Source organism: Callospermophilus lateralis, chromosome 6 (genome assembly GCF_048772815.1).
Source record: "Callospermophilus lateralis isolate mCalLat2 chromosome 6, mCalLat2.hap1, whole genome shotgun sequence".
Taxonomy (NCBI): Eukaryota; Metazoa; Chordata; class Mammalia; order Rodentia; family Sciuridae; genus Callospermophilus; species Callospermophilus lateralis.
In genome coordinates this window covers 24,238,276-24,262,814 of record NC_135310.1, presented here as the reverse complement: position 1 = coordinate 24,262,814, position 24,539 = coordinate 24,238,276, and the positions used below count along the sequence as shown (strand labels likewise).

General features: G+C 40.8%; 2 protein-coding genes across 4 annotated transcripts in view; one reads left to right on the top strand and one right to left on the bottom strand.

Moving 5' to 3' along the window:
- Zc2hc1b (zinc finger C2HC-type containing 1B) overlaps nucleotides 1–12,355 on the top strand; it is a 45,973-nt gene extending 33,618 nt beyond the window's left edge. The window contains exon 7 of the mRNA XM_076859675.1: nucleotides 12,285–12,355. Within this exon, the coding sequence (XP_076715790.1) occupies nucleotides 12,285–12,355 (71 nt within the window). The remainder of the gene's footprint in view (nucleotides 1–12,284) is intronic.
- A 2,280-nt stretch (nucleotides 12,356–14,635) lies between these two features.
- Nucleotides 14,636–24,539, bottom strand: part of Plagl1 (PLAG1 like zinc finger 1) — a 50,479-nt gene continuing 40,575 nt past the window's right edge. For 2 of the 3 annotated variants that reach the window (XM_076859673.2, XM_076859672.2), the window contains one exon: nucleotides 14,636–17,513. In XM_076859673.2, the coding sequence (XP_076715788.2) occupies nucleotides 15,635–17,509 (1,875 nt within the window). In that variant the 5' untranslated portion in view covers nucleotides 17,510–17,513 and the 3' untranslated portion in view covers nucleotides 14,636–15,634. Of the gene's footprint in view, nucleotides 17,514–21,261; nucleotides 21,638–24,539 lie in introns of all 3 variants that reach the window. The other variant, XM_076859671.2, reaches the window with a different exon arrangement.

The window sequence follows — 24,539 nt, the reverse complement described above, 5'->3', positions numbered from 1 at the left end:
GCCTAATTTGCTGAGGCTAGCCTTGCACTTGTGATCCTCCTACCTTAGTCTCCCAATTCCTGGGATTATGGGGGTGCTGCACCATCATGCCTGGATGCTTTTTTTTTTTTTAAAGAACCACAATAATGTTTTCCAGCAGCTATATCATTTCAGTTTTCAACCAACACTGCACAAGGGTTTCATTTTCTCGATATCCTCACCAGCACTTGTTATTTTCTGTTTTTTTGTAGTTATTGTTTTTAATAGTAGCTGCCCTAATGGATATAAAGTGGTATCTCATTGTAGTTTTATTTTTGCTTTTCTTTAATGATCTGTATTGCTAAGAATCTTTTCAAGGGCTTGTTGGTGATTTGTAGATATTCTTTTGAGAAATGTCCATTCCAGGCTCTTGCCCATTTTTTTCATTAGTTGCTTGTTTTTTGTTGCTCAGTTTTAGGAATTTTCTAATACCCTGGATTTTACCTTTATCAGATGCTTGAGTTACAAATATTTTCTTCCATTCTGTGAATTGCCTTTTTACTCTGTTGATACTGTCTTTAGATTCAAATTTTTAAAAATTGTCTATTTTTTCTTTGGTTGCCTGCACTTTTGGTGCCATGTTCAAGAAATCATTGTCTAATCCAACATCTTGGAGATTTACCCCTATATTTTCTCCTAAGTTTCATAGTTTTGTGTTCTACATTTAGACTTTTGACCCATTTTGAGTTGATTTTTATATATTGTGCTAGCTAAAGGTTCTACTCCATTCTTTTGCATGTGGATGTCCAGTTTTCCATTTGTTTAAAAGACTGTCCTCTGTCCATCAAATGATCTTGGCACTCTTGTCACAATCATTTGAACCATATATGCAAGTTATTTCTAGATTCTTTATTTTATTGGTTTATAGGTGTCTTTTTTGCCAGTACCACATTATCTTGATTACGGTAGTATTTACTTCAGAAAATGTGAGCTCTACAAGATATAACCAAGGTTGTTTTGGATATTTCAGGGTCTCTTGAAATCCTCTATGAGTTTTAAGACAGACTTTCCTGTTTGTGAAAAAAGATTATTAGAATTTTGACAGGAATTGCATTAAATCTGTAGATTGCTTGAGAGGTAGCATTAGCATGTTGGCAATAATAAATCTTCCAATCCATAATCATGGGATATGTATCAGTTTACTTGTGTCTTTAATTTCTTGTAGCCGGGTTATATAGTTTTTATTGTACAAGTTTTCATATCATTGGTTAATTCCTTGGCAGTTTATTCTTTTGATGCTACTTGAAGTTTTCATAATGTCCTTTTCAAATAGTCCATTATTAGTATCTAGAAAAGGAACTAATGTGTGTTAACTTTGTATACTGCTACATTGATGGATTTATTAGTTACAACTTTTTTTCTGATAAAATCTTAGGGTTTTCTACATACCACTGCATCTGTGAAGACACAATTTTACTACTTCCTTTCCAATTTGGGTGTTCGTTTATTTTACTTGCCTAATTGTTCTGGCTTAAAAATTCTTTTTTCTATATTGAAAGAAAATATTCTGTGTGTTTTTCATTTGTAGATTTTTAGAGTGTTAGGGTTATTTCCTTCTATTCTTGGTTTGTTGAGTGGTTTTTTTTTTTATCATGAAAGGATGCTGAGTTTTGAAAACGCTTTTTCTGCATTAGTTGATACGAAAATGTAGTTTTTCTTCTCCATTCTATTAAGGTATACTATATTGATTTCATACATCTATCTTTGTATTATAAGAATAAATCATACTTGGTCCTGTTGTATAATTCTTTTTATATGGTGCTGAATTTAGTTTGCAATTCTAGACTGATGGAGTGCATCAGGATTATTATTATTTTGCGGGGTGGGGGAACACTTTGAGAAGAATCAGTGTTAATTGTGTTTTAAATGTTCAGTAGAGTTCACCACTAACTCCATCAGGTCCAGCTTTTGTTTATCATCAGTTTTTTGGTTCCTGATATATCTCCTTGCTAGTTATGTCTGTTCATATTTTTTTATTTCTTCATTATTTAATTATAGTAGATTTTGCATTTTTAGGAATTTGTCCATTTCATCAAGGTCAAACTTGTTGCAATATTATTGTTCATAGTATTCTCATGAAATTCTTTTTATTCTGTAGAATAGAGTAGTAATATCCCAGTTTCATTTATAACTTTAGTAATTGGAACCTTCCCTTTTTTTCTTAATCCATGTAGCTAATGGCTTGTTGATTTCTTGGTCTTTCCAAAGAAGCAACTTTGATTTTTACTGATTTTATTTCCCTTATTTTTGTGTTCTCAATTTTATCTCTCCCTTAATGTTTATTATCTGCTTCCTTCCTCTAGCTTTAGGTTAGTTGTTGTTTTTGTTTTTGTTTTTTTTTTCTCATTCCTTAAGTTGCAAAGTTAGGTTGTAGACTTTTTCTTATTTTTCTTTTTTCTTCTTTTTTTTTTAAGAGAGAGAGAGAGAGGGAGGGGGGAATTTTAATATTTATTTTTTAGTTTTCGGCGGACACAACATCTTTGTTTGTATGTGGTGCTGAGGATGGAACCTGGGCCGCACGCATGCCAGGAGAGCGTGCTATCGCTTGAGCCACATCCCCAGCCCCTTATTATTATTATTATTTTAAAGAGAGAGGAGAAAGAGAGAGAGAGAGAGAGAGAGAGAGAGAGAGAGAGAGAGAGAGTTTTAATATTTTATTTTTTAATTTTCGGCGGACACATCTTTGTATGTGGTGCTGAGGATTGAACCCGGGCCGCACGCATGCCAGACGAGTGCGCCACCGCTTGAGCCACATCCCCAGCCCCTTATTTTTTTAATGTATGCATTTACAGCTATACATTTCCCCTTAGCACTGCTCTCACTGTATCCCACAAGTTTTAATATGTTGTGTTTTCAGTTTCATTCATCTCTAAGTATTTAATAATTTCTCTTGTGAGTTCTTATTTGATCCATTGGCTCTTTAACAGTGTTTTGTTTAATTTCAGTTTACTTCTGTTATCGATTTCAAACTTCATCCTGTTGGGGTTAAAGAAAACACTCTGTATGGTACATATCACTTTTAATTTATGGAGACTTAACCTATGACCTAATGTGGTCTATTCTGGAAAATGTCTTGTGTGCACTTGAGAAGAATGTGTATGCTGCTGTTGTTGAATAGAGTGTTTTGTATATATCTGTTAGATCTGGTATGCTTATTGTGTTGTTTAAATTCTCCGTTTCTTATCCCTGTCCAGTTGCTGACAGGGATTTTGTTGAGAGAATTGAGGTCTCTATAATTGTCAAAATTTTATTTCTCCTTCAATTCTGTTGAGTTTCGCTTCATATATTTTGATGGTCTATAATTAGGTACGTAATTGTAATATCTTCTTGCTGTATTCAGCATTTTATTAATATATAACATACTGTTTTGTACAATATTAGTGTGTCACTCTTACTCTCCTTGATTGCTATTTTGCAACATTATTATATCTTTTACCATCCTCTCTGTTTTAGTCAGCTTTTTTGCTGCTATGACTAACAGATCTGACTAGAACAATTTTAGGAGGAAAAGTTTATTTAGAGGCTCACGGTTTTAGCGGTCTTAGTTCATAGAAGGTTGGCTCCATTCCTCAGGGCTCCAGATGAGACTGATATCATGGTGAAAGATTGTGGCAGAGGGAAGCAACTCACATGAGATCAGGAAGCAGAGAGAGACTCCTCTATCCATATACAAAATATATACCCCATCGTCACACCCCCAGTGAACCCATTTCTCCAGTCACACCCCACCTGACTCCAGTTACCACTAGTTAACCCATCAGGGATTAATTCACTGATTAGTTTAATGCTGTAACCTAATCACTTCTCCTCCAAACCTTCTTGCATTGTCTCACAGGTAAGGGGGACACCTTACATCCAAATCACAACGCTTCATTTTCAATTTACTTGTGTCTTTGCACCTAGAATGAGTCTCTTATAAACAGCTTATAGTTAAATCATGCTTTGTTCATTGTGCCAAACTCTGTCTTTTGATTGGAGGGTTTAATCCATTTAATTTATCTCTTCCTATAGGTTTGAGTTACTGTGTAGAGTCCTTTCAGTTCACCCTGCAGGACTTCCTGGAACATTTATTTCAAGGCAGATCTTATGTTAACAACTCCCTTAGCTTTTGTTTATATGAAAATGTCTTAATTTCTCCATCATTTTTTAATCCAGATATGGGATTCTTAGTTGACAGAGGTTTCCATGCCCACCCCACCTACTTTTCTTGCACATTGTCTATATGGGCCCACTCTCTTCTGGCCTCCAGAGTGTCTGATGAAAAAAATTGCTGATGGTGTTATGGAGGATCCCTTATATGTGATGAGTTGCATTTCTCATGCTGCTTTCAAGATTCTTTGTTTTTTGAAGTTTTGAATGTCTTGGTATGATTCTTGTTGAGTTTATCTTGCTTTTGGAATTCACTGTATTTCTTGAACATTTATAATGGTGACTTTATTAAATTTGGGAAGTTTTCAGCCATTGTTTTTAAGAAACATTTTCCTTGCCCTTTTCTCTTTTCCTGGTGTTCCCCTAGCACATATGTTGTTTGGCTTGATGGTAACCCAAGATCCCTTAAGCTCTGTTCTGATTTCTTCAATCTTTTTATTTTCTCATCCTCAGACTTCATAATTTCCATTGTCTTATCTTCAGGTTCATTGACTTTGTCTTCTGCCTGTTCAACTGTGTCCTTGAGTCCCCCTAGTAACTTCTTTTGTTTTAATTATATTTTTTACTTCTAGAATTTATTTTTGGTATCTTTTTAGGAATTCTCTCTTTATTGGTATTTCCATTTTTTTCCATACATCGTTTTCTTGACTTTCTCCACATCTTCCCTTAGTTCTTTGATCATCTTTAAGACAGTTGTTTGAGTCTTTGTTGCTAGATCTCCGTAGAAGATCTGTCATCAGATTTTTTTTTTGTTTTTGTCTTTAATAATGCTAAGAATTGAACTCAGGGAGGCTCTACCACTGAACTATATCCCCAGCCATTTTTTATTTTAAGACAGGGTCTCACTAAGTTGTGGAAGCTGGTCTCAAACTTGTAGTCCTCCAGCTTAGCCTCCTGAGTTGCTGGAATTACAGGTGTACTCCACTATGGCCAGATTTCATCAGGTCTTTTTTAGGGACAGTTTCTATAGATTTTTTTCCTCCCATGAATGGCCCTACTTTCTTATTTTTCTTGCATCTTGTGATCTTCTTGTTGAAAACTGGACATTTGAATCTAATAATGTGATAACCCTAGAAATCAGATGTTTCCCCTTCCCCAGGGCTTGATGATTTTTGTTATTTTTCTTTTAATTGTTTTGACTTTGCATATAATCATTCTGAAATGTAAACGTAGGTCTTTTCAGGCCTTTTCTGAGTTTGGGCTATTCCCTGGGCATATGCAGTCATTTTCCAATTTTCCTGTATATGCAGTTGTTTGGAATGTGCTAGTTTCAAATATCGGATTCCACAGGAGGAAAAAAAGACAAAAATTAAGGAGGGTGAACATTGGTTCTATAAGTCCCCTTTAAGTGTGTCCCTTCAGTTAGAGGACCAAAGGATTGCAGCCAGGGTGGGGTGGGATATGCAACAAAAGTGGCCACCTGCCTCTTTGTGTACCTCTTTGATCCGAAACAACATTCAGCTGTCAGAACAGAAGATCAGCGCCTAAATCTCTAATATTTGGAGAATAGTATCCTTATCGCCCACCCTGCCTCCCATAAGCCAAGTGCAGATTGATTCAAGGACATGTGCACAGCTGTCTACCACATGGCAAGGGGTGGGGAGGATATGTAATTGCTACTGTGTTAAAAGTTGAAATTGATGAAATTATAACTGCACTTTACTGTCCAAGTTGTTCTCCTCCAAGTTGCAAGCCTTCATAGACTTCAGAGTCCCAAAATAGTTACCTCACTCGGATTCTGCCAGTGTAGTTGTTATCTAGATGGGGAGGGAAATTCCTGGTGATTATTACTCTGCCATTTTCCCAGAATTCTGACAGATTATTAGTTTTCTCCTGATCTGTGAAAATGCAACAATGAACTGGATTTGGGTTTTCACTAAGAAAAAAATGATTCAATCTGTCTGTGTACTTGTTTGGTAAAACTTTTACTAACATGCTTTTTTTTTCCCCCTAAAGTATAATGATTAGTATCTTTCAGAAAAGGCAATTTTTGTTATGGTTTCTTATTTTCAGATAATATATGGTAATGCTTAAAAGGGAGAAAAGCACTCCTTTAATTTTGAAGTCAAAGCTTAATAGGATTGGATCGCTTTGACAGTGTGCAAAGTTGAATCTGACCCTAGCCCCACATGTCTAGAACCGTTGATCTCTTATCTGTTGAGCTTGGAGAGAGTTGATAATAAGAAAAGACAGAATGTTAGTGTACTGTTGAAAATCAGGGAAGAAATTCTGCCCTTGGAAAATTAATTTTAAAGTGGCAGCAATGCATAAGGGAAAAGGCCCTGAATTAGGACTCACAAGTCTTGTGTCACCATGTGATGTGAAGCAGAAAATTATGACATCACTCTGATACATCAGAAAATAGATTAGCAGATCTAAGCAAATGGAATGTTTGCTCTTGATTAGTTACTGGAGGTTTATAACCACAGTGTTCTTGCTCGGTTAAAGGCCAGTTTCTTCAAATGGCATATACTAGCTTCTATAATACCGTCTGACCTTGCTTTCTACTCTTTCTTCTCAACCCTGCCCCAGCTGCCATGGCCTCTGTTAATCCTTGAACAAAACAGGCATGTATACTCCTACCACAGTATACCTGGCTGCTTCCTCTGCTGTGCCATCAATCTACACTGCTCACCAGCTTCAATTCTGTGCTGAAGTTTCATTTTCCCAGTGGGGTTTCCCCAACCTGTGTATTTAAAAGTAACAGAGGCCTCCCCAGTTCCCTTTGTAGTTTTTGTGTCCATACCATTTAGTGTTTCTAATATTATATATATATACATATCCATTTAGTGTTTCTAATATTATATATATATTTCATTTTCTTTCCCCTCCTGCCAAAAAAAAAAAAAGAATGTAATTTTTAAGAGAATAGGGATTTGTCTGTTATGTCTTGTTTTTAATACACTACTCTGTCCCTATTGTTTAGAATTGTCCTGGCTCATACGCAGTCTCATGGCTGCAGCTTTCCCAGGCTGGAAATGTATGCTGGTGGCCCTACAGTTCTGGGGTCTCAGGAGACAACATTTAAACCATGGCAGATCCTCATAATCCAAATAGAGCCTTCTATTAACACAACAAGTCCTTCTGGAATAAAATATATGGGAGAAAGTTGGAATCTTATTTCTCATTAAATTATTGACATTTGAATATAATTGACATGTTAATTTAGCTTTAGGAGATAGCTCTTCCCACCTCCCCCCCCCCCCCCCCCCCCCCCCCCGCTTTTCAGTCTTAAGATGTTTCAGTAATTTCTTCTTTCCTGGGGCCTTACCTGGAAATAAAATCCCTGGAATTACATGCTGTTTGGAGCTATGCTGGGGGAAACAGATGCACATCAATGGAAGCTGGTTCTCTAGAGTGTGTAGACTTGGAGAAAAGCACTGATTGCCTATCACTCCAGCCCACATCCCCCACAAGTGGTGAGAATGGGCTGGCTGAGGAATAAAAGCTAAGAAAGGTTGAGTGGTGAAAAAACCACAGGACACAGAAAGTAATTTTAAAAGTTGGGGGAAGAGGGGCTGGGGTTGCGTCTTGGGTAGAACGCTTGCCTAGCATGTGAGGGAGACACTGGGTTCAATTCTCAGCACCACGTACAAATAAAAATAAATAAATAAATGTCCATCAACAACTTAAAAAAAAAAAAAACTGGGGGCTGGACTGGGCTAGCTGATCTTAGGGATCGAGCTTACACACTAAAAAACAAAACAAAACAAAACAAAAAAAAAACGCAAAATGGAGCCCGCGCTTGCTTTATTTGTATGGGGGACATCAAAGGTTTTCCATGGAATGTTCTTTGCCAAATAGGTAGGAGGTGGGCTGTCCAGTTCCCAATGGGTTATGCCCAAGTCTGAGCTACGAGAGGGGTTATAGAGCTAATAGAGCAGAGATAGAAGTCATGTGCCTTGGGCAACCTCATGTATTGGGGGAGAGCCTTGGATAGTTCCTAAGGAAAAAAACGTAAATATCCATGGCTCAATACAGAGAGAAGACCCTCAAGTAATTCACGGGTGGTTCAAGTAATTCACTAATGTGACCTGGTCTGGGCATGAGTCAGTCACACCTGTTCCTTTTTCTGGTCTGCGTGAATAGGAGGGTGTATTTGTAACATGAGGATCTCCCGTGGTTTGAATGTGTCTCTGAGACCACAGAGCTGTAGGGCCACCAGCAAGTAAGTCCAGACTGGGAAAGCTGGGGGCATGAGATTCCAGCCCATGAGGGTTTCTGGGTGAACGAGCCCAGCAAAACTCCACCAGGGAAGGAGGTGGTGCCTGAGACCTCAGGGGCCCAGACCTTACTCTTTCCAGTTTGTCCATCATGTGGGACATGAGGCCCAAAGAGATTATTCTAGGTCTCAAGATTTCATATTGTTTTCCCTCTTGGGTTTTGGACTATTGGGAAGCAGTTATCTCTTTCTTCTTATTTCTCCCTTTTGTAGTGGGATGTCCATCCTAAGTATTTCAGAAGTAGATAATTTGTTTAATTTTATAATCTCACAGCTGGAAGGAAATTTGCTTTCGAGATGCATCATGCTTTGAGACTCACCCATATCTGATCTCAATGAGATTCTGAACTTTGAACTTTTAAGTTAGAGGCTGAAATGAGTTAAGATTTGGGGGCTATTGGAACAGAATGGCTATGTTTTGCATGGAAGGAGGATATTGATTTAGGGCGCTGGGGCAAAATGCTATGGATTGAATGCAGCCTCCAAAGTCTCCGGTGCTTTGGTGTTTAGAGGCGGAATATTTGAGAGGTATTTTGGTCATGAAGCTCTGTCTCTTTTCCCCTCTCTTGGGTGCATGCTCTTTTCCCTTTTGCTGTCTGCCATGGGATGACATAATGAAGAAGATCTTCATCAGATAGATACCTGGGGGCCCCTTCAGCTTGGACTTTCCAGCTTCCAGAACGTTAGGAAACAAACATCTTTTCTTTATAAATTTCCCAGTCTTCCTATTTTGTTATAGCAGCACAAAACAAAGACAAAATCTTTTTAAAATTGTTATTGGGCTTTGCTATTTCTAAATGGACAATCAGTAGTTTACTTTGTGTTACTCTCCTTTTTAATCACATGGCCATTTTTGGTGTCACAGAAGTTAAATTGTTGTCTTTCAGCCAGCTGGTAGTTAATGTCCATATTAGTATATTTTTCCATTATTATTATAAAGTACTTCGAGCTGGATACATTGTAAAGAGAGTTATTGTCTCACAGTTCTGAGGCTGAAAGTCCAAACAACATGGATGACATTGATACTGGTGAGGACCCCAGTGGATGTGATCACAGTGGCAGATACATATGCGAGAGGGAGATATGGCATGTGGAGGAAGGAAGTGAAATAGAGGGGAGGGCCAGACTGCTCCTTTGTTAACAGTTCACTCTCACAGGAACTGAGGTTCCGTGAGAACTACTTAACCCCTTCCTAGGATGATACCCCTAATGACCTCCCCTTTAGACTCCACCTTGTAAAGGTCCCACCACTTCTTAACATTGCCGCACTGGGGATCCAGCTTCCAACACCAGAACACTTGGGAAGGGGGGTGGGGGGGCGGTCACATCCCCACCATATCTCAGCCATAGCAACCTCCCAAACTCTGGATTTTGTTTTTCAACTCTCTTTAGCAAAGTAAGCATGTAGCACCTCCCATGGATAATAGCTCTAAATTCTCAGTAGGGAAGGTACATGTGTGTAAGTCACAGGCCTTCTTTATCCCAGGGTCTCATGAGAAGGCAAGTCTAACATGTGAGCACATGGTAGCATGTGAAATTGGTAAATCATTAGCTCAAGACGAGTCCACCTTCCAAAAGTTACCAGGCAGGATTATTTCCTCTGCCTATGGAGCCTTAAAAATCTAGGGGGACTGTCAGTAACGGCGCCTGATATTTAATGATGAGATGGAAACGTCCTAAGGGATATTGCTCGAGGCTGAGCTCAGTGATGCCCAGGAGGCTTCATGACTGAGGTAGCAGTCTCCGAGAGGGGAGGCTCTGTGGAAGTGGATGGACTTCAGGATAAGCTAGATTTTGACAAGAAAAATTGAAGAATGAACAAAGATGGAGAATGTGAATGTGAGGCCACACTCTAGGAACATACAGTTTGTTTGGCCAAAGCACAGGAAAGAGTTGTGGTGTAAAGAGAAACTAAAGTTGAAATGGAAGACCTGCATGTGAGCAGGGAGGGCAGAGACGCTTAACAAAGCATCATTTGTTGTCAATGCCGCTGTCCCATCCTCTGTCACTCTGCGTCAGACACATCTGTGTGAATCAGGCAATTATGATGACCTAGAAACTTTTTGTTTCTGGCCACCTTAAGTGAGCCTGCCAAAATTTATTTTGAGAAATAGCATTTTAAGAATTATGTAAGAAATTCTAGCTTACTGTAAAAAGATATTAGGAAATGGAGGGAAAGTTATAAAGAAAATTAAAAATCATTCGTGATGCTGCCACCCTAAGCACTGTTCACTTTGACCTTTTTTTTCTAACTTATTTCTATTCATATTCTTCCTCTCTTGTTTTCCTTCTAGGAACATTTTTGGGTTTGGGGCACTTAATGCATTTTGACTATTTCCCTATAGTAAAAGAATCTCTTTAAAAACAGTATCCTATCAGGAATACATTGCAACTCCCTTGGCTATTTTCCCAATATTGAGCAGGTAGATTGCTTCTGCATTTTTGCTATATTAAATAAGTCCCCAGTTCATGGACAATGGCCCCACTTACATTACGCACTCTTCCAAGCACTCCATGGACAAAGCCATTTAATCCTCATACTAGTATGAGCAGGTCAGTGTATGTTCATATCCCTGTTTTCCAGATGAGGATTAAGCAATCTGGACAAGCAACTTAATAGGAAGCAGCAGGGCTTTTCCCCAAAGCTCCATCTGCTTTGGGAAAACTAGGTCCAAGAATACAAATGTCAAGGCTATAGATAACATTAGGAAATAGTTTCAGAAAAAACAAAAAGTGGCTCCTCTTGCATTCCCACAAAGATTCTAATGTTCAGATGGGCAAAGAGTTTATGACTTTCAGTCAGCAAGCAGTTACTGGTGGCTGTTTTCTCAAGGCTTTTGTGTCAGAGCAACTGGTGGGTGAAGAGGTGCCACCACAACATTCCTTCCCCAGCACCTTTATACAGAGACCAAAGTTGCTGGGAAAATGTAATTCTGGAATCTACACCTGTGTTGCTTCATAGTTAGTAAAATTGAATTGTTCCGCTTTGTTGCTGTGGACTCTGCTTCCCCCTGCCCCTGCCTTTGGAGTCAGTGGGTTTTTATTAGGTTTATTAGTTTTATTAGGTTAAGCATCTTACCTGCACTGTATACCCCTTCTTGTATACCCCTTCTTACCTAGCTGATTCTGTAGCAAATGTAGTGAGGATCATAGCATCAGTTTCTGATTCTTTGGCAAAAGTTTTGTATGTCCTTGGGTAAAACTAACACTGAAAACTTCTTCTATTCTATATTCTCTGATTGTTTGACTCATAATTTCCTTACTGCTACTTCTTCATAAAACACTGAATAATTAGAAAGGATGCCTCTAAGATACCAGGATCTGTTTCTTTTTATAAGGAATGATTGCTCTGAAAATCCTGTCTCATACCATGTGGTCAAACCCAGACTACAGTATGCTGTGCTCAGACCCAGAAATTTCTACATGTTGATACCTAGCCATTCTGCAGGGCACAGAGGAATAGAACAGTACTTCTGTCACAAGTTCAACGATATGAATAACCCCTGTGAGGGAAGGCATCCTGTGCTTCCATAAGGCTTAGCAAACCCTAACTGAGAGCTGGTGAAGAACTGTGAAGACATGAACTATTCTGGGTACATTTTGAAAGCTCAGGAAGGGGTGGGGAGGGATGCCGAGGTCATATTGTATAAATGGCAAGTCCCCTAAGGTGGCAGTCCAAAGTTCATAGGAAAACAAAGGGCTAGGGGACAGTGTGGAGAAGCACCTTAAGCAGGCCCCATTTCCTTATTATTCCGTCCAAGGTTGGAAAGTGGGTATTGATACCAAAAAAGAAAAAAAGGCTTTGGAATTCAATATGGAGATTTCATAATCATTCCCCCTACCCTTGGGAATGTTCTGCTTTGACATAATAACAAATCTGTTTATGTTTGCTTAGGATTAGCTACGGACCCTACTTCTGGAGCAAAACTCAGACAAGGATTTAGTAAATCTTCTAAGAAAGATTAACTCCTAGAGACCAGGTAAGGAAAAAAACCCTCCCTAATCCAGGTATGGCTGATAACATAATGTGCAGAATATAGTTGGTCAATGTTTAAGAGAATGGATCCATAATGGGCAAGTCCCAATCTGGGTTAGCTCTATGAATGCTCTTAAAACTATTGGTCAGTATGAACACTCTGTGTTTCAGTCTTGAGTTAGAGGGAAGAGGGAATGATCCTCACTTTTGAACTGGAAAGCTACTGCATTGTTCTTTTTCCAAACATTCCACAGTAAAAGGTAGTTCCTGAGATTGCGGATTGTGTGTAAAGCATTTATAGATCTACAGATGCCTGTTGCTTAACATTCTCATTGTGCAAAGAGTGATGTTCTAAAACTAATGACGCTTCTTTCTGCCTTCAGACTGGCTCCCCGAAACTCAGCAGCCTGGATGGTCATGTACCCAGGAATGCCACCTAACGGGAAGGACAGTCGATGCCCATCTTCTAGAGGCATCTCTTAGGATAAGTAACACTAGCTTCGACTTTCCTCTTTATTTACTCCCTTCACAATTTTCAAAACAAAATCATTAAACACACCAACTTGTATGATACTGTTTAAGATTCACTTGAAGTTTTTTTTATCAAATATTTCTTAGGCATTTAATAGTGTTGCTTTGGAAGTTGAAACTTTTTGTGACATAGTCTTTGGAGTACTAGTGTTATTTATTTACTAGAAATACTGCGTTTTAACCAGCATCTTTTCTACATTAAATCTGTCCTCACCCAGCTTTAATATTTGCACCTAATATTACCATTAGTAATGATTCCTACTTTAAATGTTCCTTCCTATATAATGTAGAATTGTTCATATAGATCTCACACGGACCATATTTAGGGGGAAACTCACAGGAGGAAAGTTCGCAGAAACCTTTCCACCCTGTGTAAGAACACCAAAGGCCCCAATCCCATTTACCAGGGCCAAATCAGAAGCCAATTTCCTTCTTTCCTCCTACAGCTGCTGGGAGAAGGTGAGCCAGTTCTTCCTCCTCTTTGCTGTCTTAAGCATCAGTTTTTTTTTTTCTTTTTTTGAAGAGCCATTTATATTTAGTCTCATACTTTTTAGCTCAACAACTTTGTTTTTCTTCATTGGGAACTTTAATAGGGAAAATTCAGTGAAGTTTCTTTCCTCAATTTCAGCAAGAGATTCCCAAGTTACCCCCATAATAGTATAGCAAAAACATCGGAAGCTCTCATGACCTGAATTTTGGGGACCAAATACCATTGATTTATGTTCAGGAACATCAGGTGTGCATTCCAGAACTGACCAAAGACTATATTAAGCCATGTAAAAGTATTTGTGGACGCTTCTATAAACAGATTTTGGGAGGTCTTAAGATGAGGTGAGATAAAGCTCCCACAATCCCTTGTTCTGGAGGGATGCTTCCTGCCAAGAGGAAGGATGGGATGTGGGAACTGACTTGGACGTCTAGAGCATGGGCACTGGATTCCTTCCCTATATCTCATTTTGCCTTGTTTCCTTCCCTCTGGCTCCACTATAGTTTAAGGACCTTAGTTTGGGGCTTAGTGGTGAAGCTCAGTGGCAGAATGCTTTCCTAGTTCATGTGAAGCTATTGGTTCTGTCCCTGGTGCTGGAAAAACAAGAAAGCCCATCTGGATCCCATAGTTTTAAGTTCCTCTATATTAACTCTACATGCTTCAGCCTAGCTTTTGCCCTTTGTCATGGCCAGAGTTTCTCTCACTTAGTGTAATCCTGGGATGTGCAAATACAACACTCCCCTTTCTCTGCCCTCCCAAACTAGTCTGTCAGATTTAAGGGGCATAATACTTTCTAAAGAAATCCTTGTAAGGAATAAGTAAATTTCTAATTTGTATTAGAAATTAATGGTAAATGCTGTTATAAAATGGATCATAGTAGCCAGAGTAGATTAAACTCTAGTAGGTAGTATTCTGACCTATACATCAGAAATAACTGATTTTATTCAAAAGGTCAAGTTTCTAACAGATGCAGACCAAGAACGATAGTTTATATTCTGTGGAGGAAGTAATGACCAGGAGGGGGCACTAGGGAGTTAGAACATTGTCTATTTTGATCAGAGTGTTTAATGTTGACGCAGGTGTAGCTATGTGAAAATTAATCAAGCCGTATTGCAAGATATGTAAAGTTTATTATATGTAAGATACATGTTTATGGAAAAGAAAACCTCTAAACAAAATACAAAGGTTTTTAAAAGGTTACAGTTTACATGTCAAAAACTCATAAGATACCATATTCAAGAGAAAGAGATTTCAGAGACAGAGATTACAGGTACAGTTACATTGTAAAATGTAATCCTCTTTGAGTAAATGCTAATAATGGCTTAAACTGATGAATTACAAATGCACTTATCTATTGGTGATTAAAAACAATACTTAAGAACTTAAGCAGCTTGAATAGTAGTTTAAGCTAGGCAAAGAAAACTCGTTTAATATATAAATTCCAGTAATATTTTTAAATTCCTGTTAAAAATATAATCGATATTATAGTCAGCACAATGTCTTTGACTGACGCCTGGATTATTTTACCACTTAACCTGGTTACACAGTGATTTTTTTTTTCAGGCAGATGTAACTGACAACCAGTTTTGTCTTTAAGATAAATGAAGTGATAACTCACATTGCAGCATCATATGGAAAATATTCAAACTACATTTAAAATGCTTAAAAATGGAGGAACCTATTGTTCCACAAGGATTTTCTTTCTCTAAAACTACAGGTTGGCTATGGTAATAGTAACTAAACTACGTTCAACCCTAAAGGTAGAAAAATCCCTGAACAGAGAGATACACAGCTTAGTTGTAATATAGCATACATATAAAGGTTATATTCTTATTAAAAAAAAAAAAAGAAAGAAAAAAAAAGTTGTTCTCCCAACTTGGAGAAGTCCAAGCCTTTCCATACTAGGCAGTGCCACATAAAAAGTTATTTAGTTAACATGATGATCATGGCTTACAATTAATCTCAATATGACAAACACTTATATATAGCAGCTGTCATTTTCGATGTTGGTTATGACAATATTTGCAGTTTGATTAAAGAACACGCACTCGTTAAATTTGGTACAAAGCATGAATACTCAGGACAGATTGGCACAATACATGCAATTCGAGAATTCTCTTAAGACAAGTCATCACTGAATACGCCATACTCCCATTCCTGTTTTCTACATCTTTCCTTGTATCATAACTGATGTTTAAAATGCTTCTTAAAACATCTTCCACAATCAGAAAAATTTGCTTTTAAAGACTATTTATCTGAAGGCATGATGGAAATGAGGCAGGATGGCAGTGGTGGTGCCGTTTGTAAAGACTGGGGGAATCGGGGGCAGGGGGAGCTGGCCCAGATTCACGGTGCCCACAGCCACTGGGGCTTCTGGTGGCTGCCCCTCCTCCAGCTGCTCCTCCTGCAGCTCTTCCTCCTGCATCTGCCCCTCCTGCATCTCCCCCTCCTGCATCTCCCCCTCCTGCATCTGCACCTCCTGCAGCTGCATCTCCTGCAGCTGCGCCTCCTGCAGCTGTATCTCATGCAGCTGCACCTCCTGCAGCTGCCCCTGCTGGAGCTGCACTTCCTGCAGCTGCTGTTCCTGCAGCTGTGGCAGCTGTATCTGCTGCTGCGCCTGCGGCAGCTGTATCTGCTGCTGCCCCTGAGGCAGCTGTATCTGCGGCTGCGCCTGTGGCAGCTGTATCTGCGGCTGCCCCTGTGGCAGCTGTATCTGCGGCTGCCCCTGCGGCAGCTGTATCTGCGGCTGCGCCTGCGGCAGCTGTATCTGCGGCTGCACCAGCGGCAGCTGTATCTGTGGCTGCACCAATGGCAGCTGTATCTGCGGCTGCCCCTGAAACAGCTGTATCTGCGGCTGCCCCTGAAACAGCTGTATCTGCGGCTGCCCCTGAAATAACTGTATCTGTGGCTGCCCCTGAAGCAGATGTATCTGCTGCTGTGGTGGCTGTGGCTGTGGTGGTGGTGGGGGCGGTGGGGGCGGTGGAGGTGGTGGGGGCGGTGGGGGCGGCGGCAGCGGTGGTGGCTGCTGCTGCTCCAGATAGGCAAATGTATGGGGCAGAGGTTCCATAGGCCCCAGAGTGATAGTGCTATCTCCAAAGACATTTGGGGGAGCAGGAGGGACAAACTGCCAGAAACTCAACAGGGAGGATATATCGAGAGCGGCAGGGATTGTTAGATTCACAGCATCTGCCACCAGCTCCCCGGGAAGGAGCTCTCCGTTAGCCAGCTCAAAGCCTAGGTTGAACCTGTGAGGTGGCTGAGGTTCTTGCATAGGCAAGTCCTCAAAGAAAGTGATGTTGTAAAACCCTTTAGTATCTGCTTTGAAAGGCAGGCTAGGAAGTATAGGGTATGAGGTAGCACTGGCGGTGAACTTAGGAATCTGAAAGACTTCAGGAGGAGAGCTTGGTGCTACCATGGGGTGCAGAGAGACAATGGGCTCTGGCAGTGGTGGTGGCATAGGCTGGATGGCCTGTTCTGGAGGCCCAAGGGTGAGGCTGTGAACCTCAGGTGGCAAGCTACCTACAAGCCCATCCTGGGCAGGAACTCCTATCGGGAAAGGAGACATGGGAGGAGCCTTCACTTGGAATGAAGGCTCCATAGTGTGGAAGTTGCTCAGAAGGTCTCCTCCGGCCTGCATACTCTCTCTCATGAGCTCCTGCGAGTGTGTCTTCTTGGTATGACGGGTGAGGTGATCCTTGCGCCCAAATCTCTGGGCGCAGAACTGGCACAGGAAGTCCTTGCATCCTGTGTGGACCACCAGGTGGCGTCGCACATCCTTCCGGGTGTAGAAGCATCTCTCACAGTGGTCGCACTGGTGCTTCTTCTCCTTGGGTACAGGCGGGGGCTTTTCTTCTGCATGGGCTTTGAGGTGGTCAAGCAGCGCCTCGGTGCTCCCCAGCTCCAGAGCGCAGACCCCACAGGTGAGGTCCCCGCTGCTGGCTGAATGCAGGGCCATGTGCCTCTTGTAGCCCAGCAAGGTGTGGTACTTCTTCCCACACTCTTCGCACACATAGGCCATCTTGTTGGGGTCGTGGGTCTGGAGGTGGTTCTTCAGGTGGTCTTTCCGGTTGAACGTCTTTTCACAATGAGTGCACTGGTGAGATTTCTGCGGTGAGTGAGTGGCCATATGCCTAGGAACAGAAGGGAACATTACACAAGAATTACTTTATGACAAGAAAGGTCTAGAAACAATATTGTGTCAAAATGGTAATAGAGTTAATCTAGGTTTTGGCATTTTTATTTGAATTAATTTTTCCTGTATTTTCCAAATACATAAAATTTTATTGTAAAAAAAAATCACGAACTACTAAAGATATAATGCAACTTTCACATCTATCAGGAATATTTTTAGGAACATATTTTCTTAATGTATTTGTTCAGAAATCTGTATGCAAGTATTTAAAAATATGTGATCATGAAAAATATTTTTTCAGGAGGGGGTTCAAGGGACACTTGACATTTTTTGTAAATTGAAATTTTCGAAAGTGACCCACTTTCCCAGTTTTAGATCATTGTTCCTAATACAATTCCTGCATGGTCTGTATCAACTGAGAAAAAAAAAGGAACCTTTGAAATGTCTATCCTTAGCCTCAGAGAAAGTGTCAAGCTGAAGCCAGTTTTTAAGATCTCTGCCATCCTTGAATTTTAAAAAGATTCATTTTAATAACTAAAAATCTAAGGACTCATAAAATACAATCCTTCATTACAAGTTGTAGCTCGCAGGTAGCACACAGGTTACTTTGTGTCCCTTATGACAGTTATCTTCTTTAGTGCACTGGTGAGTGCAGTAAAAGTGAGTGCACTTCTCTTTAGAGGCTTAATTTGTTTTATTAACAATTTAAATGCAAATTGAATCCTTTGAACTAGTGACTCTGGATACAGAAGAACTTCTAACAACTCATTCTACCAAGAAAAGATCTCTTGAAGACAGAATAAGTTAAAAGTGTACTTAATTATATCTTCTACCCAACAACCAACCCTGTCTTGCCCAGTCCTAGAGATGGAACAGGAAAGTGTTCTACAACAGCAGTGCTTTGGCAGACAGTGATAGTGGTCCCACTACGAGGCAAACTGGAAGCCAGTTCAAAAATGATAAGGCTGGTGTGATTCAAAGCAAAACCTTCCTCTCTCACTTAAAAAAAAAATAGCCTGCTATGTGCAGCAAGAAAAGCTGGTTCCCTCTCTTTCCTCCAGGACACACAGTTTAGTATGCCTAATGCGGCAGATACTGTAAGATGGGAACAACACTCAGAGACAAGAACCAATACAGTAGGCATTTGAGAGATCTGAAATATGCCAGTGTCTCCATGTTCTAGATGTATAAATTCATAGGCTGAAGAAAGGCTTTTAGAGCATGTCAGGGAGCAAACACCCATGCTGTTCTACAAGATATATCACAGGAATTGATAATGAAGGGGGAGGTGGCTTATGAACAGGACCCCAGAGGTCTGGCTAGGTCTTCTAGTGTTGCCCTTCTCCCATTTCTTTGTGGAACATTTTAATTTGGTTTGATTTCACCTATCACTCATGAGCAGATCAATACCAAGTTGATAAGGCTGGACCTGGCATTTCCTGCCTACTCTTGTAGGAATGGAGCACAGGTTGGCATTAGTACTTAAGCAATATTACCACCTTTCATCAGTTCCCATCCCTTAGAGATTGGTGACCATCCTTTGCCTGGTGTCCAGTTCTTCCTTTTACTTCCTCATGCAACAGTCCCAATCTAGAACATTAATCAATGCAAATGACTTCCACAACTTGGTACCCACCTTCAACTTCTCTCCTTACCCCAAAACCTCTGAAACTACCAGTTTTAGGGTATCCTATACTCAGCACCAAATGCTAGCATCTTGGGTGTCAACTGGATCATGCCAATGCTCTTATAAGTCTTCATGGGTGATTGAGACTGCCCTGCCATCTTTTCTTGCTCTTTGCCAACCTCCACCAAACTGATCCCATTGTTTGCTATTGGGACCTATGTTCTCCTTTCTGGTTTAACAAGTCAGTTTGTTTGTTTGTTTTTCCCTTCAATCTTATAAAATGAAACTTCTGTTGCAACTGTTGGGAAATAGGATGGAATGCTGCCCTATCATCTCTTTTTAAAGACAGACCTAAAGAAAGAATCATGCCATCTCACCACTTGGGTTTTTTATGAGGGCGCTTGTAGGCCAGAGGCAGGAAATGTTGAGGCTGGGGGCAGTGGTTTTTGCATAAAGTATACAGCTTCTTTTTGCCAATTTTATGCCCTTAACTGAACATTTCCCTTGAACCTACTGCCTCCTAAATATTGCTTAATATTTGAGTGTGGTTGACCACAGTAATCCCAACTAATTCTACTCATTCCAATAATCTGTAAGTTCCACTTTGTTTCCCAGGCATTTATCTCAGTCTTTACTTGTGGACCAGGCTGCAGCCCAGGCTGCCTTCAGTGTTTGGAATGGAGATGTTTGCTGTGCACACTAACAAGCTCCATGCAAACCAGGGAGCCACTGTGACAGAATCAGTGCACCCGCCATTCTGCTATTTCTTAGCACTAGGGGGTGGCCCGTGCACATCCAGATTAAATTATATCTCTGAGGTATAAAATACCTAAGCTTTTACACACTTAGATTGTATCATCTGTAACAGCGGTATCAAGGGCCACCAGCATAATTCATATCTACCTTCCCCCAGGGCACTCTGAGATTGAAATGATAATGTAGTCTGTGCCAATTCTCTAAACTCTGCACTTAGATGTAAGCAGTCAGAAAGGTGAAGCTTTAAAGATTATTTCAAGAAGATTAGAGGTGAGTGGCACATCTCTCTTAACCAGGCATCAAAAGAAGTGCCACATTCATAGAGTGCTGTGCACGTGGCTCTTGGGCACTGTAGACACCATGCCGACTGCAGTCATTGTCCCTCAGACTAGTGTCTGACTGTACATTTTGTCCTGTCTATGATGGACGAAAACCTGTTTCTATTAAAAAAAAAAAAATCCCTTGAAGGCAGAAGATATATCTCTCATTTCCCTCATAGAAGTAAGCACCTAACAAACACTCAAAATCATCCAGATTAAATGTATTTTTAAAGAAGATGAATCTGCTACAACAGTGGTTTTTACCCTTTGGTATATCACAGAGGCCTCTGCCCATCTGATTCAATGCATATGCTTGGCATCTGTAGGACCAGTTGAACTTTACATGTTTGAGTACTTTTTCCACCCAAGGTGACAAACCACTCCAAAAGTTCGCACTCATGGGCCTTTCTTCTTCCTGTTGCTCTTGGGACCTGGCAAGCCCTCCCATTTTGTATACAGACTCTTGTGACAGGTTTCCAATCAGCCTCTTCTCCACATTACTGTCAAAGTCATCTTTCTAATGCTCTAATTAATAAAAAGGAGCCCTTCCAGATAGTGGGTGAGACCTGGGTCACCTGTTTCCTTCTCACTGATGTGCTTGGTCTCACCCTCTCCTCCTCCAGGGTTACCCTCGGTGCATAGCACCTGAAGGCCAAGGGTTAGAGCTTTTTTTTTTTTTTTTTCTCCCCATGCTGTAGATCTCAGAGGAGGACTGTCCCTCCTGAGGAGCCTCTACCTGCACAGCTGTCAAGGCACCACTGCATTTAATAGTTCTGCATGCCTACCTCACCCCCTTCTCACCTTTCTGCTCTTAGGCCTGCTACCCTGTGGGTACAAGAAATGTCTGTTGAAGGAATTAACCAACATGGCAAAGCAAAAGGGATGCAGAAAAGCACAGTAATCATTGGAGAGACAGCTTTGAAGACTCCCTAAAAGGCTAAAATATAGATTCAGATCCTGTATCCTGTTACTGTGAGTGGACTGAAGGCTCCAGAGCCACTTAAAGGCCCTGTAAAAGCACATACCTTTCTAAAGCCTCTCACCTCATCAATTTATATCTGGAAACGAAGGCTTTGCCACAGTCGGTCTGCAAACACTTGAACGGGCGCTCCCTGGTGTGGGAATAACTGTGAACAGTGAACTTCTCCAGAGTGAGGAACGTTTTGCCACATATTTGGCAGGGGAATGCGGCCATGGGCTTTGCTTCTCACACCTTCCTTTTCAGATAGGCCAATCAAACGGTGTACCACTGAGGCACACAGGGAAGGAAGGTGCAGGGCAGAGGCAGCAGCAGCAGCCACTAATTCTGTCCTCTCCTTTCCCAAGTCCCACTTCACATGCAGCCTTGAGCCCAAGCGAGAAAGTCTGAGGCACAGAAGAGATCCAGGCACAGGAAGGGGGTCTGCATCATCTGACAGCCTGTGGAGATAAGAGGAATGCATTTCTCACATCAGCCACTTGAAAACCACACTTTCCCTCCCTAACACTTCAGAGCCGACTACCCACGGCCAGCCTGTTCCTTCACATGGCTCTAGTGGGCACGATTCTCCACCTGCCCTGTGCTTTGAGAGGCCCTTCTGCATAGAAACCCACTCATCTGCTCCTCCCGAGTGGCAAGGCATCACTGGCCAGCTCTCAGAGGGCTGAGGAAGCACTCTGTGACATAGACTCAGCATCATCTACTTTGAAAATTCTGGTCAGTGAGGCTCAGCAGACGGGCAAAAGAAAAAGAAAAAAACCTCCCTGCCCTCATTGGAGGGCTCTACTGGTCCACACACAAAAATCACCCCTTATTCAAACCACTGGCCTTTTCTCTTCACCTGTTTTAGTATAGCACAAGTTGTTTATGACACCTGTCCAAACTTCCAGAGGATGAGAAGAAGTCATTTGTATACATCTAAGTTAATTTGCTTGTGAGATAACTATGCACAAGGACTGAGGAAACAAAATGTGGGTTAAAGCTGACGTGGCGAGGGGAGATGGAACAGCCCCGTGCAAACAGAACTGATAGCTCGCAAGGACATTCAGGCCACATTTATAGGCACTGTCCTCGGGAAAACGGTCCTGTCTGCCTCTTACCCTTTTGTTTATGGGGACATTTCCTTATTCCTACCTTTAGTTCAACCTATCTAAAACCCAGGTCATTAACATCCCTCTCACTCGCAAGAATCACCAAACTCCAGACCCTTCTTTCTCTATCATTGGACCATCATTTGTGAAAATGTGTCCAAGGCAGATCACCCAAAGTCCTGTCCAACCCCTCATTCCCTTCCAGTTTTCCATCTCCTTCCTGAGGCCTCACCTTGAGGCATCCTCAATAACCCTGGCTACAAATTCCTTCTAGGAATTCCATCTCACTCATGGAGCCTGTGCTGCCAGGTCTTAGGATCCCATCCTACTTCACAGCCAGCCTAGGCCTGGCCATAATACTCGACCAGCTTTAAAACACTCCCATCACTTGGGATTGCTCTTTTCCTCTTCTCAAGTCTGTTTTTAAAAGACTAAAACATACACTGATTATGAAGTTTGAAATATAACTATCCTTCCTTCCCTTTACAGCTAAACTCAAAACAGTCCTCATCACTTCAGAGGAACTGGTTTTGGTAGGGAAGATTTTGTGTTTGTCTCACCTGCTTACAATTCCAGTCATATATACTTTTTTTTTCCTATTTATCTCAGTAAATTAATTCTCCCCAAGTTTTGCTTTATGAGATGACCAGTGTAGCCAACAGAACTTTGGTGATGACGGGAATGTTATATTATCATGGCTACTGAACATTCAAAATATGCTGCTGTGAAACAAGACTCGTGTCCCACACAGCAGCCACTAGCTGTGTCTATTTAAATAATTTGGCATTTGAAGATGGCAGGTATAATCAGAGAGCAACATGGCCATGCTTTGTCTAAGCTTGAGGCTCATTTCCTCCAACCTCAAGTCCTCCAACTTTAACTTAAACTTTTCATACTTGCTTCATAAATGTCTTTCTCCTAAGACTTTATCTTGTTAAGTTTTAGGGTTGTGTTTAATATACACAACACCACAGAGTACAAGGCTGGTCCTCAAATGCTGACCTGAATGGAGTCCATGATAGTGAACATTCTCTAACTTCTTCAGGGAGTCTTTAGGAATGAACTCAACTTCATAAATAGTTATAACATTCCAGTTACCATAATTGTGTATTTCATAAATATGGACCTGAGAATACAAATATTTGCACTGTTTTCATGATATATTCACAAACTTCTATAAAAATTGTCTTTCCCCACAGACTATAAATTCTTTGTGGCTCAGGATCAAAGCTCAGCTATCTAAAAAAAAAACCACAAAAACCATGTGGCTGTATACTACATCTCTCATCGCCATGTTCTCAATTGGTGTTGGCTGTATATTAAAGATTCCAATCTTTGGATGAAACCCGATACTCTTTCTGGCCCCGTCCTTGAAACAGACTTAGGGTTACTTCGTTTTGAATGGCAGACCACCAGAACAGACTTAGGGTTACTTCGTTTTGAATGGCAGACCACCAGCAACCTAACAGAGAAGTGACAGAGTGAAGGTCCTGATGAGAATGGGTCTGTTCTGTCACTTGACATACATACTGCACTTGAATCTTAAATACGGTACTATTTCAACACCTGTCACCATGGAAAGATAGTAAGTCTTCCCCCAAAACATCTCAGGACACAATTTTCAGTCCCCTCGATTCTAAAAATACTCAGTGAGTGATACAGATCTGCCAGTATGCCAAAGAAGGCTTGTACCATCTGCTTCGTTCTGCTCATGCTGATTATTTTGGGGATGAGAGAGGATCAGACTGGAATAAGAACATATATATATATGGCAACAGCCAGGAAAGACTGTGTTCCCTGGGGGCTGGAGGTAAACGGTGGTGAAGGGGGGGTCAACACAAGTGCAGTTCCAGGACTTCCCCACTGCTGCACAACACAATCGTCTAACGGGGACAACTGTTTCACAGCATTCTCAAAATAAACCATGACTTCTGGCTTCTATTTCCATTGTCCCCAGTGACACAATGCAAGGCCCATTTCTGAGAGGAAACTGAATTTCCATTTTTGGCCTTCCAAGATGGGTGCTTTTAAGTCCTTGTTTCCATTCCATTCATTACTATGTCTACTAAATAAGAAGGTTCTCCTCCAAATGTCTGTCTCCCTCACACTCCCGAGACATGGGACTGTTTTCAGATATATACATTAAAGCTGATTTTAAAAGGGTCTCTGACAAGGTTGGTTTTTTTTTTCTTTCTTATATTCACAAACAATGAAGCAGCCAGTCATGGAATAAGAGAGGTAGAAATCCTTT